At 35.9% G+C, this 15,858-nt stretch overlaps 1 protein-coding gene across 1 annotated transcript; it reads left to right on the top strand.

The window, feature by feature from the left end:
- Window positions 1-1,334: 1,334 nt before the first annotated feature.
- Window positions 1,335-15,592, top strand: LOC147728579 (uncharacterized). The gene is made up of 2 exons (XM_086963313.1): window positions 1,335-1,439; window positions 7,560-15,592. Exon 2 carries the CDS (start codon window positions 7,599-7,601, stop codon window positions 14,055-14,057), a length of 6,459 nt encoding a protein of 2,152 aa, XP_086819439.1. The 5' UTR covers window positions 1,335-1,439; window positions 7,560-7,598; the 3' UTR covers window positions 14,058-15,592.
- Window positions 15,593-15,858: the final 266 nt, after the last annotated feature.

Here is a 15,858-nt window from a genome sequence, read left to right as displayed (position 1 = left end):
GCGTTACGGGAGTCCTCCATTTTGTGTTTCGGAACAATCGAGACACAAGATGGAGGGTAAACAATGTTCGGAATGGATAGAAGGGGGAACTGTAGAGACTTCTTGACCCTCTAGGTTTTCTGAGGGGGGCTTAGGAGGCTCATAAACGTGAAAAAAAAAAAAATTCTTTAATTTTTCGCGGGGGTAGCGCCTGGTGCGCGCACCTGTAAGCGTACCGGAAAGCGTACTTTGGTGAAAAATAGTGAAAAAAGTTAGAAAAAAATAAACGCTTTGAATGATCAGAGTTAGGGTAGCTCTGAAAAGAGCTTTTGGGTTCTGTGGTTGATTTAGGTACCTACAAGTAGGTTCCAATACACATTCTTAAATTCAGGAGGAATATTCTATTCCCCTCATCTGAGAAGTGCACTCCATCTCCTCTGTAGATGTCTTGCATGTTGTAACGCAAGTTATTATTGTATAATGAACCCATTCCATAGTCTCTCATGTAAGCAGAAACAGATTTATTTACATGTTTCCGTGCTTTCTCAAATTGTGGACCAAATTGGTTGGACCAGTTCCATTTCTGTCTTTGGCATATATTGGAATATACCAAGGCAGTGTGGGGAAAAAGTATCATCAATTGATGAAAGGTGTCCTTTAATAGCATTTCCAGACCTACCCCAGTTAATGTGCCTAGATCGTTTCCACCACAGTGCACAATTATAAGGTCAGGTTCTGGCAGATGCAAAAAGGTTTTCACCAATGGTATCAATTGGTGACATTTTAATCCTCTGTGGCCAATCCACTTGATTTCCACATTTGATAAATCAAGGTTATGAAAATTTCTGCTAGCTGCATACCTTTGAGCCCAGTGGATGTAGCTATGTCCAATAACCCAAACAGAGTACATGATGTGAGAAGGTTCTGGTCCAGTCAGATGAAGTGTGGGAATGAAATGGCAGTTGGAACAGTAGGAGTTCACAAAAAAATAATTGTGGAGTTTCTGTGCTCTTGAATCACTAGCAATGATTGGTGGATTCAGATAGTTGAAAACTGAAAGTTAGGGTGTATGGTTATGTTGTGTGAAAGAAGCAATTTGAATGGTTTAAAAAAAGTCACCAAAAGCAAAAATACCCTGTATAGGCTGCTGTATTGACAGGTCAAACATCCTTGCTGAGTTAATTTGCAACATTGTAAGATAAACTTTTGAACCTTACAGTTCAGTTAGGAGGGAGTTGCTATGGTAACAGATAGAAAGGTTTGAGAGGGGGATGGGTGTTGGTTTGAAAATAGTGAGGGAAGAGTTTTCATTGGTTGAATTAAGGCATATGTGTACAAAGATAGAGATTTTCTATGCCAGTCTTGGTTTCAGTGTATTGAGAGCACACCTTCTCCTCTGCTAAAGAAAAATTGGTGTGTGTGTCTGACACTGTTTTCAATCTCCAAAAGCATTTCTAAAGGTAAGTAATGATTCATTTAATTTAGATAGAGATTTATTTTCTCTATGGAGAATATTTGGAAGCAGATAGTTATGTTTTAGAAGTGAAATTGTATGTTAGTATATAAGTCCTGCGCAGTGTTTTTTACATGTTATTTAAAAATCGATTTTGGGTGCAAATGAATGGTATTTTTATTTGGCCTTTTTTATGATTGCCATGTGCAGTTGATGCATGACTTTAAACATGGGTAATAAGTGATGCACTGGTGGCGCCAGGCTTTTATAAATGAGGCCCTGACTTTGTTTGATGATATTGAGTGGTTGTAGTTAGGTTCTGTGCAGTGTTTCTTACATGTTATTGAAAAATCGATTTTTGGGTGCAATTGATTGGTATATGTATTTGGCCCTTATTTATGAATGCCATGTGCAGCTGATGCATGACTTTAAACATGGGTAATAAGTGACGCACTGGTGGCGCAAGGCTTTCATAAATAAGGCCCTGACTTTGTTTGATGATATTGAGTGGTTGTACTTAGGTTCTGTGCAGTGTTCCTTACATGTTATTCAAAAATCGATTTTTGGGTGCAATTGATTGGTATATGTATTTGGCCCTTATTTATGATTGCCATGTGAAACTGATGCATGATTTTAAACATGGGTAATAAGTGACGCACTGGTGGCGCAAGGCTTTCATAAATAAGGCCCTGACTTTGTTTGATGATATTGATTGGTTGTACTTAGGTTCTGCGCCGTGTTTCTTACATGTTATTGAAAAATCGATTTTTGGGTGCAATTGATTAGTATATGTATTTTGCCCTAATTTATGATTGCCATGTGCAACTGATGCATGACTTTAAACATGGGTAATAAGTGACGCACTGGTGGCGCAAGGCTTTCATAAATAAGGCCTGACTTTGTTTGATGATATTGAGTGGTTGTACTTAGGTTCTGTGCAGTGTTCCTTACATGTTATTCAAAAATCGATTTTTGGGTGCAATTGATTGGTATATGTATTTGGCCCTTATTTATGATTGCCATGTGCAGCTGATGCATGACTTTAAACATGGGTAATAAGTGACGCACTGGTGGCGCAAGGCTTTCATAAATAAGGCTCTGACTTTGTTTGATGATATTGATTGGTTGTACATAGGTTCTGTGCAGTGTTCCTTACATGTTATTCAAAAATCGATTTTTGGGTGCAATTGATTGGTATATGTATTTGGCCCTTATTTATGATTGCCATGTGCAACTGATGCATGACTTTAAACATGGGTAATAAGTGACGCACTGGTGGCGCAAGGCTTTCATAAATAAGGCCCTGACTTTGTTTGATGATATTGAGTGGTTGTACTTAGGTTTTGCGCAGTGTTTCTTACATGTTATTCAAAAATCGATTTTTGGGTGCAATTGATTGGTATATGTATTTGGCCCTTATTTATGATTGCCATGTGCAACTGATGCATGACTTTAAACATGGGTAATAAGTGACGCACTGGTGGCGCAAGGCTTTCATAAATAAGGCCTGACTTTGTTTGATGATATTGAGTGGTTGTACTTAGGTTCTGTGCAGTGTTCCTTACATGTTATTCAAAAATCGATTTTTGGGTGCAATTGATTGGTATATGTATTTTGCCCTAATTTATGATTGCCATGTGCAGCTGATGCATGACTTTAAACATGGGTAATACGTGACGCACTGGTGGCGCAAGGCTTTCATAAATAAGGCCTGACTTTGTTTGATGATATTGAGTGGTTGTACTTAGGTTCTGTGCAGTGTTCCTTACATGTTATTCAAAAATCGATTTTTGGGTGCAATTGATTGGTATATGTATTTGGCCCTTATTTATGATTGCCATGTGCAACTGATGCATGACTTTAAACATGGGTAATAAGTGACGCACTGGTGGCGCAAGGCTTTCATAAATAAGGCCTGACTTTGTTTGATGATATTGAGTGGTTGTACTTAGGTTCTGTGCAGTGTTCCTTACATGTTATTCAAAAATCGATTTTTGGGTGCAATTGATTGGTATATGTATTTGGCCCTTATTTATGATTGCCATGTGAAACTGATGCATGATTTTAAACATGGGTAATAAGTGACGCACTGGTGGCGCAAGGCTTTCATAAATAAGGCCCTGACTTTGTTTGATGATATTGATTGGTTGTACTTAGGTTCTGCGCAGTGTTTCTTACATGTTATTCAAAAATCGATTTTTGGGTGCAATTGATTGGTATATGTATTTGGCCCTTATTTATGATTGCCATGTGAAACTGATGCATGATTTTAAACATGGGTAATAAGTGACGCACTGGTGGCGCAAGGCTTTCATAAATAAGGCCCTGACTTTGTTTGATGATATTGATTGGTTGTACTTAGGTTCTGCGCAGTGTTTCTTACATGTTATTCAAAAATCGATTTTTGGGTGCAATTGATTGGTATATGTATTTGGCCCTTATTTATGATTGCCATGTGCAGCTGATGCATGACTTTAAACATGGGTAATAAGTGACGCACTGGTGGCGCAAGGCTTTCATAAATAAGGCCTGACTTTGTTTGATGATATTGAGTGGTTGTACTTAGGTTCTGTGCAGTGTTCCTTACATGTTATTCAAAAATCGATTTTTGGGTGCAATTGATTGGTATATGTATTTGGCCCTTATTTATGATTGCCATGTGAAACTGATGCATGATTTTAAACATGGGTAATAAGTGACGCACTGGTGGCGCAAGGCTTTCATAAATAAGGCCCTGACTTTGTTTGATGATATTGATTGGTTGTACTTAGGTTCTGCGCAGTGTTTCTTACATGTTATTCAAAAATCGATTTTTGGGTGCAATTGATTGGTATATGTATTTGGCCCTTATTTATGATTGCCATGTGAAACTGATGCATGATTTTAAACATGGGTAATAAGTGACGCACTGGTGGCGCAAGGCTTTCATAAATAAGGCCCTGACTTTGTTTGATGATATTGATTGGTTGTACTTAGGTTCTGCGCAGTGTTTCTTACATGTTATTCAAAAATCGATTTTTGGGTGCAATTGATTGGTATATGTATTTGGCCCTTATTTATGATTGCCATGTGCAGCTGATGCATGACTTTAAACATGGGTAATAAGTGACGCACTGGTGGCGCAAGGCTTTCATAAATAAGGCTCTGACTTTGTTTGATGATATTGATTGGTTGTACATAGGTTCTGCACAGTGTTTCTTACATGTTATTCAAAAATCGATTTTTGGGTGCAATTGATTGGTATATGTATTTGGCCCTTATTTATGATTGCCATGTGCAGCTGATGCATGACTTTAAACATGGGTAATAAGTGACGCACTGGTGGCGCAAGGCTTTCATAAATAAGGCCTGACTTTGTTTGATGATATTGAGTGGTTGTACTTAGGTTCTGTGCAGTGTTCCTTACATGTTATTCAAAAATCGATTTTTGGGTGCAATTGATTGGTATATGTATTTGGACCTTATTTATGATTGCCATGTGAAACTGATGCATGATTTTAAACATGGGTAATAAGTGACGCACTGGTGGCGCAAGGCTTTCATAAATAAGGCCCTGACTTTGTTTGATGATATTGATTGGTTGTACTTAGGTTCTGCGCCGTGTTTCTTACATGTTATTGAAAAATCGATTTTTGGGTGCAATTGATTGGTATATGTATTTTGCCCTAATTTATGATTGCCATGTGCAACTGATGCATGACTTTAAACATGGGTAATAAGTGACGCACTGGTGGCGCAAGGCTTTCATAAATAAGGCCCTGACTTTGTTTGATGATATTGAGTGGTTGTACTTAGGTTCTGCGCCGTGTTTCTTACATGTTATTGAAAAATCGATTTTTGGGTGCAATTGATTGGTATATGTATTTGGCCCTTATTTATGATTGCCATGTGCAGCTGATGCATGACTTTAAACATGGGTAATAAGTGACGCACTGGTGGCGCAAGGCTTTCATAAATAAGGCTCTGACTTTGTTTGATGATATTGATTGGTTGTACATAGGTTCTGCACAGTGTTTCTTACATGTTATTCAAAAATCGATTTTTGGGTGCAATTGATTGGTATATGTATTTGGCCCTTATTTATGATTGCCATGTGCAGCTGATGCATGACTTTAAACATGGATAATAAGTGACGCACTGGTGGCGCAAGGCTTTCATAAATAAGGCCCTGACTTTGTTTGATGATATTGATTGGTTGTACATAGGTTCTGCGCAGTGTTTCTTACATGTTATTCAAAAATCGATTTTTGGGTGCAATTGATTGGTATATGTATTTGGCCCTTATTTATGATTGCCATGTGCAGCTGATGCATGACTTTAAACATGGGTAATACGTGACGCACTGTTGGCGCAAGGCTTTCATAAATAAGGCCCTGACTTTGTTTGATGATATTGAGTGGTTGTACTTAGGTTTTGCGCAGTGTTTCTTACATGTTATTGAAAAATCGATTTTTGGGTGCAATTGATTGGTATATGTATTTGGCCCTTATTTATGATTGCCATGTGCAGCTGATGCATGACTTTAAACATGGGTAATAAGTGACGCACTGGTGGCGCAAGGCTTTCATAAATAAGGCCCTGACTTTGTTTGATGATATTGATTGGTTGTACATAGGTTCTGCGCAGTGTTTCTTACATGTTATTCAAAAATCGATTTTTGGGTGCAATTGATTGGTATATGTATTTTGCCCTAATTTATGATTGCCATGTGCAGCTGATGCATGACTTTAAACATGGGTAATACGTGACGCACTGGTGGCGCAAGGCTTTCATAAATAAGGCCCTGACTTTGTTTGATGATATTGATTGGTTGTACATAGGTTCTGCGCATTGTTTCTTTCATGTTATTCAAAAATCGATTTTTGGGTGCAATTGATTGGTATATGTATTTTGCCCTTATTTATGATTGCCATGTGCAACTGATGCATGACTCTAAACATGGGTAATAATTGACGCACTGGTGGCGCAAGGCTTTCATAAATAAGGCCCTGACTTTGTTTGATGATATTGAGTGGTTGTACTTAGGTTCAGCGCCGTGTTTCTTACATGTTATTGAAAAATCGATTTTTGGGTGCAATTGATTGGTATATGTATTTGGCCCTTATTTATGATTGCCATGTGCAACTGATGCATGATTTTAAACATGGGTAATAAGTGACCCACTGGTGGCGCAAGGCTTTCATAAATAAGGCCCTGACTTTGTTTGATGATATTGAGTGGTTGTACTTAGGTTCTGCGCCGTGTTTCTTACATGTTATTGAAAAATCGATTTTTGGGTGCAATTGATTGGTATATGTATTTGGCCCTTATTTATGATTGCCATGTGCAGCTGATGCATGACTTTAAACATGGGTAATAAGTGACGCACTGGTGGCGCAAGGCTTTCATAAATAAGGCCCTGACTTTGTTTGATGATATTGATTGGTTGTACATAGGTTCTGCGCCGTGTTTCTTACATGTTATTGAAAAATCGATTTTTGGGTGCAATTGATTGGTATATGTATTTGGCCCTTATTTATGATTGCCATGTGCAACTGATGCATGACTTTAAACATGGGTAATAAGTGACACACTGGTGGCGCAAGGCTTTCATAAATAAGGCCCTGACTTTGTTTGATGATATTGATTGGTTGTACATAGGTTCTGCACAGTGTTTCTTACATGTTATTCAAAAATCGATTTTTGGGTGCAATTGATTGGTATATGTATTTGGCCCTTATTTATGATTGCCATGTGCAGCCGATGCAAAACTTTAAACATGGGTAATAAGTGACGCACTGGTGGCGCAAGGCCTTTATAAATCAGACCCTGACTTTGTTTGATGATATTGAGTGGTTGTACTTAGGTTTTGCGCAGTGTTTCTTACATGTTATTGAAAAATCGATTTTTGGGTGCAATTGATTGGTATTTGCATTTGGCCCTTATTTATGAATGCCATGTGCAGCTGATGCTTGACTTTAAACATGGGTAATAAGTGACGCACTGGTGGCGCAAGGCCTTTAAAAATAAAGCCATGAGTTGCTATTGTATAAACTTAAATATGTTGCAATTTATTGTTTATATTGTTTGCTTTTTAACATTACTTTGTTGTTTGCTAATAGTGGTCTTTCATGTGTTTTTTTAACAGAACAACAGATTCAAATCAACTTCTGAAAAGGAAGCAAAAATGCCTTCAAGGCAAAGAAATATCAAAAATACCATACGGAAAAGGAGAACATCAACAACAGAGTTTATGGAATCCTCTTCAACAACTACTTCAAAAAACACCAGAAAAGCTTCTGGTAAGCCAATTAAGTCTTTTCTTCGCAACATATGTCGTAGGAAAAAAAATGAAATTGCTAATGTGAATATACAGAAAAAGTCAACAAATCTAAAAAGGAAAGAGAAGCCCACAAAAAATGTTTCCATTGGACCAGGAGAGAAGAGAATGGTTAGCAATAGAAGGGTAAATGTTTTTAGGGACATTCGTAGGCGAATGTTTCGCAATAGGGTAGTTTTAAATTTGCTAAAAAATGAAAAGAAAAGTAAACTAAAAGCTGCTTTTTACAAGAAAAAGAAAAGTGTAGAAAAGATTGTTGATCAGGCTTTTGAAGTTAAGAAAAAATTATTTATTTTAATAATCAATAGAATTAGGATACTTAATAAGGCAATGGATGTTTTCAAATCGAACAGTAGATGGAAAAGAATTATTAATCGGAGTAATTTTTGTGAAGTATTTTCTGGTGAATGGATGCATAGTTCAAGTTCTGAGCCTTTTTTTAATGAGGAGAGTTACTTTCAGGAAAATGATTTGGTGCATGCAGTTGACACCAGTGGTCGTGCATATGAGGTGAAAGATAGTTGTGTGATGGAAAAAGAGAAACTTGTATCTAGAGATGCAGAAGAGGTCTTAGCTGATGAAGTTTTAGGGAGACGTACTAAGGGTCCAGTGTACACATGGAAATGCAGTAGTATTTGTAGTGTGCGACAGGAATCAATTGATTTGCTTCGAAATTTCTTACGTACATATAGTAAAAAAAGTCTCAAACAAAAAATGAAGATCCTGCAAGAGTTAGATCCTTGCAGAGTGAGAGAAAGCACAGGTTTGCAAGGGCATTCACTAGCATGTCTTTCTAGAAAAGTTTGTCGGAGTGTTTTTCATCATTTTAGGATGTTAGCAGTGCATCATAATAACGTAAGGAAATTAGTGAGGAAGTTGTATTATGCAAAAAGTCCTGCACTTAAGCTTAAACAGTTAAATAGTGCTCTTTTGCATGGATCTGAAGTGGATGTGAAGACTATTTGTGAAGAAATTGAGTTTTGTTATTTTGGGAACAAAGAGGACAGTGTAGAAATAGATATAGTAATGGATGGTAATGCAGAAGATAATGGACAAATTTCAAGTATTGAAAAGTTTGATGAGGAAATTATCAAGTTTAAGGTGAAATCAAGTGAGAGGCCTAATGTAACTTGTGTGTGTTGTCGACGGACTCATTATAAAATTCAGACTAGGTTAGTTGATTTATATGCAAAAAGTGAATTGGAAAATAATAGTGAATGGGAGGATTTTGTAAGTTATTTGTTGGTGGAGAATTCTTTTGATTTGAGTTTGGATCAGCGTATTTGCACTTATTGTTTGAAAAAATTAAATGAAAATAGAATGCCTGCAAGAGCAGTTTATAATAATCTTCAGTTGATAGATATTCCTTCTGAATTGATGGATCTAAATACTTATGAATCTATTTTGATTCAATGTGTCCATCCTTTTCAGGCTATTGTTCGCATGGAGCCTAAGACAGGGAAATTGCCTCCATCAGATTTACTGAGAGGATTAAAGGGAAGAGTTGTTTATTTGCCTCTAGATGTAAAGAAAAATATTAATACAATTGGTGTAGAAAGAGTAGAAGAAGATCCTTTAGTTATTCTAGTTAATGGGGTTCCAACAAAGAGTAAGAAAATTTGGCAAGATTTAGTGGATGTTAAAAAAGTCAAGAAGGCAACGTTGTATTTAGTTAAAAACAATGAGTACTACAAACATGTAAGTGTTGGAGTAGAGGAAACAGCTACAGAAGAAGATAGTGATTCTTCAGTTGGTCAAATTGAAAAAGTTGATGTGTCTAGAACTGAAGAAATATATGAACATTATACTGTTCATCCTTTGCATTCCAAAGAAGTAATGGGAAATGCAATTGACTTGTTTCAAATGAAGGCAGCAAAAGGAAGTCCCATTAGTGTATGGGAAGAAAGTTTGGAAGCTCGTTGTTTTCCACAATTATTTCCAACAGGTTGTGGTGGACGATATGATGATCGACCAGTTCAAATTCCTGCAGCTGAATACCGGACTCTAAGATTATATGCAGAAGATCCAAGGTTTCGTCAATGCATTCCATATTTATTTCATCTACTGTTTGAAAGTGATTTGTCTGGGCTTTCTTATGCAGTTAATCATATATTAAAAAGTGGACCTCATTTGCAAAATGTATGTGCAAGGGACTTTATGGAGAAAGTTAATCTGCAAGACAGTATTTTGGAATCTCAGCTAATCAATCTCATGGCATGTCAACGTGGAACCAACGAGTATTGGTTTCGTCGTCATGGAGAATTGAAATGTATGCTAAGAAACTTAGGAACTCCTACATGGTTCCTCACTCTTAGCTGTGCTGAGTATGCCTGGGACGATTTACTTCAATTTCTACGAGAGGCAAATGAAAACATACCAAATATAGAATTGAAAACACCAGGAGAACTGTGTTCTTTAGATCCAGTGAATGTTTGCAGATATTTTAATCATAGATTTGAAGCTATGATGTCTTTTATTACCAACAAAAAAAATCCTCCCCTTGGAGAGGTTTTGGATTTCTTTTGGAGGAAGGAATATCAAGCGAGAGGTGCTCCTCATATACATATGTTGTTGTGGATTAAAGATGCACCCAAATTTGGATCAGATTCAGATGAAACAGTGATGAGTTTCATTGAAGAGTATTCAACATGTGCTGTTCCAAAATCTACTGAAGAAAACAATTTAAGGCAACAAGTTTTACGTTTTCAATCTCATCGTTGTGGAAAGTACTGTCGTCGAAAATTTAAAAACAAGGAAAAGTACTACACGAAATGTCGTTTTGCATTTCCTCGACCAGTGATTTCTAAAGGAAGAGTAAATAATTTGATGTCATCTCTACGACATACTGTGACGAGAAAATCTCCCAAAAACACATATAATTTGAAAAGAAATGAAGAATCTAAGTACATCAACGATTACAACCCAGTGATTTTGTCCATGTGGAATGCTAACATGGATATTCAGTTCGTTGCTGACAACTCTATTGCTGTGGCTCGATATGTGACATCTTACATCACCAAAAAAGAAAAGACAGAACTGAAGGAAATGTGGGAGGACATTTCACATGAAAAGAGTCTAAGCAAGAAATTATACAGTTTCAGTCTGAAGATGTTGTCGCATCGAGAAATTGGAGCATATGAATGTTCTGATCGGTTATCATCAGCAAGTCTCTATGCCAAATCAAGAACAATCATTTGGGTGAGTCTTGGTCTTGCTGCAACACGAAACCGAGTTTTGAAATCTGTACAAGAAATTGAATATTTGGCGGAAAAAGAACCAAACAGTACAGATATTTTGAAGACAAATATGTTGGATACATACTATCCAAATAGAAGTACTCACCTTGAGAACACATGTTTGTATGAAGTTCTTCAAAACTACAGTTATAAGAGGAACATCACAGAAGATATCAATAATGGAAAATATGCACTCATTGGCTATGAAGGATGTCTAGTGAAGCAGAAAAAAGGCCATTTGATTAATCATCGAAAATTGAGTTGTGAAGTTCCAGACAAAAGAGAATTTTACTATTTAGCTCTTTTGCAACTCTTTAAGCCATGGCGTACAGAAGAGGAACTACTTGGAGATTTTCTCTGTTATGAAGACTCTTTTAATGCAACTAAGGATACCATAGAATGTCCTATTTTTCTAAATTATCTGCAAATGTTGAATGAAGAAATGGAGCAAGAAACCACAATTGCTGAAGAGATAGCTAGAAACAGTTCTCAAGATAGTCAGAGTTCTACTTCATTGAGCCAGGATCCACTAGGAGGACCAATTATCCAAAATGAAGCTGCCACTGCCATGGATGAGGTGGAAAGAGCTATGGAACAAGCTCAAGAGGATGGAGTTAACTTAGAAGATTTGGTAACGCAACTAAACATTGAGCAGAAAAAGATATATGATGAAGTCACAGAGCAGATTGAACATGGATTCAGACATGAGAAAAAAGAGTGCTCATGTATATTATTTGACCCTGTCCGACTGTATGTAAGTGGAGAAGCGGGGACAGGAAAAAGTTTTCTAATTAAAGCCGTTGCAAGTTATCTGCAGAAAAGGACTGATTCACCACTGTCTTGTGTTGTAACTGCTCCAACTGGTCTGGCAGCACATAACATTAAAGGGATTACTCTACATCGTTTATTGATGCTGCCAGTTGAACATGATAATAAATTGCATTACAACAAGCTATCTGGAGATGCGTGTTCTGAAGTTTCAAGAGTCTTGAAGAAAATGAAACTTCTTATCATAGATGAAGTAAGCATGGTCTCAAATCTAATGCTTGCTTTTGTGCATTTGAGAATGCAAGAAATTCTTAAAACAGACTATGATGTGTTATTTGGAGGAAAACACATTATTGTTTTTGGAGATCTATTGCAGTTGACTCCAGTAAAAGGACAACCAGTGTTTAAAATGCTCACGCATGAAGATACCAGGAAGTCCCTTGGAAGCATTGGAAATGTTAATATATGGCTAAATTTTAAATATGCTGAACTGCTTCAAAATATGCGACAGGCCAAGGATGAAGATTATAAAAATATTCTACAAGATGTAAGAATTGGAAAAATGACTGAGAAAGGGAAAAAAGCTTTGCATAGTCGATTAATTTCAAATTTGTATGCAAATGAAAACATTCTTCCAGAGAATATTTTTAAAAAAATGACTGAGAAGAAATCTGGGATATGTTTGATGCCAACTCTGCAAGAATGTTCCATCTTCAATCAAAAAATGTTAGACTTAGAAAATGAAGAGATTGTGAAACTGGAAGCAATAGATAAAATAGAGCATATGGGTGCAACAATTGTTTTGTCAGAAAATTTGAAAACTAAATTGCATTCATTGGAGAAAAGTATTTCAAAAACAGCTGGTTTTGAAAAGACTCTGAATGTGTGTTTAAATTGTCGTATCATTTTGAGAAGGAATTTAAATGTTGAAAGCGGTCTGGTAAATGGAGCAATGGGTTATGTTGTTGATTTTGTGAATTACAGAAATAGAGATGGAATTGAATTTTTAAAAATAAAATTTGATGGCATTGAACAAGTACAACAAATAAGTCGTTGTTCTGCTAGATTTTTACTTGTAAAAGACTTATATGTTCGCCGAAAACAGTTTCCTGTTTGTTTGGCGTATGCAGTGACAATTCATAAATCTCAAGGTTTAAGTGTAGATAGTGCATTGGTGAACATTGGAAGATCTGTGTTTAAAGAGGGTATGGCATATGTGGCATTATCTCGAGTCAGAACTTTATCAGGATTGTACTTGATTGCGTGTGATGAGACAAAGATTTCTGCCGATCTAGATTGTGTTAAAGAATACAATAGGTTAAGAAGAGAGTATGCTCCACATTTGCCTCAATATCCTCTGTTTGAAAAACGTGTGGTAGGCCGAAAAAGAAGAAATGAGGATAATTGTAGTGAGGTAGTTGCAAAAAGACAAAAAGTAGAGAAAACTGTAATTGAAAACAGGAAGAAAAAGAATTGTGGAGAAAATGTTGTTGGATTTCAGTTTGAAAACAGTTCTGGTGTCAACTGCTATGCTAATGTAGTGGTTAATGTTGTTTTTTTTCTTAAAAGTTTACAAGAACAGATTGTTGAAAATCGGGATCAAAGATTGTGTGGTTTATTGAATTCTGTGTTTCAGAAATGTAGCAGTGTTACAGCACAAATAGAAAGTGTAACAGAAATTCGAAATATTTTAGATTTGTGTTCTGGTCAAGATAAATTTTCACAGAACATTCAGCAGGATTGTCAGGAATTTTTAATGTATATGTTTGGTGTTTTGGAAGATGAAGGTGTAGATGTAGATAATCTTTTCAGTCTTTCTTATCAATGGCAGCATGACTGCCACAATTGTAGTTTATCAAGTACTACTACAATAGACACTGAAAGATTTATATATTTGACTTTACCAGACTGTAAATCAGTGTCTTTTAAAAATCTAGTTAAAGCAGCAGATCATAATATGGTGTGTACCCAATGTAACTGTACAATGCTGTCCACATTATTTATACAAAGGTATGGGCAGTATATTATTTTAGTTTTCCAACGATGTAGACCTGATGGAACTAAATTGACAACTTCTATCAAAAATTTTGTGGCTTCTCAGTTATCAATTTCTGGAAGGACCTTTACAACTGAAGCTATTATTTATCATGATGGATCTTCGACCACCTCAGGACATTATACATGCTACTTAAAATCTGAAAATGGATGGAGTTACTGCAATGATTCTCATTTAACTTATAAACAACGTTTGCCTTATGACTCTACAAATTCTTATCTAGTGTTTTTAAAACCAAAGTTTTAGTAAAGGGAATTGGCCTTTGAAGACGGGAATAGTTAATAAAAGTTAGTTAGTTAGTTAGTTAATCTAATATTTGAAATTATTTATCTCATGTAGATACTTTAAGTGGATCTCAAAGTAAAAAATACTGATATATCTGACACAAATTGGCCGTGAGGAAAATGTAAGATATGATGTTGTTAGAAGTTGATGAAATCGAAGTTATAGAGCACAGCAGACTTTTTTTCACCAAAAGGACCTTCACTATCTGCAATCTCATGTAGATACTTTAAGTGGATCTCAAAGTAAAAAATACTGATATATCTGACACAAATTGGCCGTGAGGAAAGTGTAACATATGATGTTGTTAGATCTTTTTTCATAGGAAGTCGATGAAATGGAAGTTATAGAGCACAGCAGACTTTTTTCCACCAAAAGGACCTTCACTATCTGCAATTTGGTCTCACGGAAAAGTAAGTGAATCAAAGATTAGTGTACTTATATGAGATGTATGTTTGAATGGGTTTTTTTAAACACAATCTTTTAGATTGTGTTTTTTTTTTCCCGCTGTTATATGATGAAGACTTTGATCTCACTAATTTAAGTGAAATTCAATATATTCTGAGAACAGCAAAAATAAATAATGTAACATATTGTAGAAGTTATTGTGTAGTTTGCATTGTGTAATTTATATTGTGTTCACATTGTCTTATACTCATTTTCTTTTTCACCCTTATTTACCTCTCTTTACTAATTTACACTCTTTTTTCATCGCTGTTTCTTTAGTGCACTTCATTCACAACTTCTTAATCTAATAGGAACTGTCTGCATTTCCTCTGTTCCTTCCACCACTTTTTATCTTTTTCATATTCTCACAGTACCACTGCTTTAGTTTCCTAACCCTCTCTTTCTTTTTCTCCTTTTTTTTTCTTTCGCATCCATTGTACTGTAGTTCACTTAGTTCTTCCTTTTGTCTTTCTGTGTACTTACTCTCTCACTCCTGTTTTATCCATCGTTCTATACTAACTTCATTCCTTTCATCCCTTCACTCTGTTACTTTACTTCACTCACTCTCAATCATCTTCTATTCCTCTTTTTTATTTATAGTTTCTCAATCAGACTTCTCTCCTTTTCACTCATTTTTCTTTTATTTTCTTATCTTTACTGATTTTGATTTGATATCTTACATTCTTTTAGTATCTTATTTACCTTTAGGAATTTGTTCTCTTTCTATTTCTTTTTCCTTTTTTTTTCTCTTTCTACATTACTTTCTTTCTGTTTTTGTATCCTTCACTATTGCATCATTTCTTAGTAAACTTTTGTAGATTTTTAAACCTCATGAACTGTTGTTTCTATTTTATTATATATTTTTAAGAAATTATAACGTGTTTTTTCTTTTATCTTTCATAGATACAAGTTTGCATTGATTATATGGTAAGTGTGTTTACAAAATCTTTTTTGTTATCACCTTTTGTTTTATTTTCACTATTTTTCTGTCACCCTACCGCACCCCTATTTCCTTACTTTGCTTCCCTCACTTATTCTTTTGTTCCATGTTTACTTCCGACCACATTCAATTTCTTTCAGTACTTCTGCCTATGCACACTCCTTCACTTACCTTTTTTACTGGTTCACTTAGTCCCTTTGTGACAGTCCTTCTTTTACTCTCTCTCTTGTTTGTCTCTATTACTCCCCATGTGTTACCCTTATTCACTTACATGTACCCTCTTTCACCCCTTTTTACTTATATTCACTGATATTTACTTTCCCTCAATCACTGCTATTCTTTTCCTCTGATTCCGTCACTACCTGACATTCCCATACT

Source organism: Lissotriton vulgaris, chromosome 3_1, assembly GCF_964263255.1.
Source record: "Lissotriton vulgaris chromosome 3_1, aLisVul1.2, whole genome shotgun sequence".
NCBI lineage: Eukaryota > Metazoa > Chordata > Amphibia > Caudata > Salamandridae > Lissotriton > Lissotriton vulgaris.
This window is presented reverse-complemented; position numbering and strand designations above follow the sequence as displayed.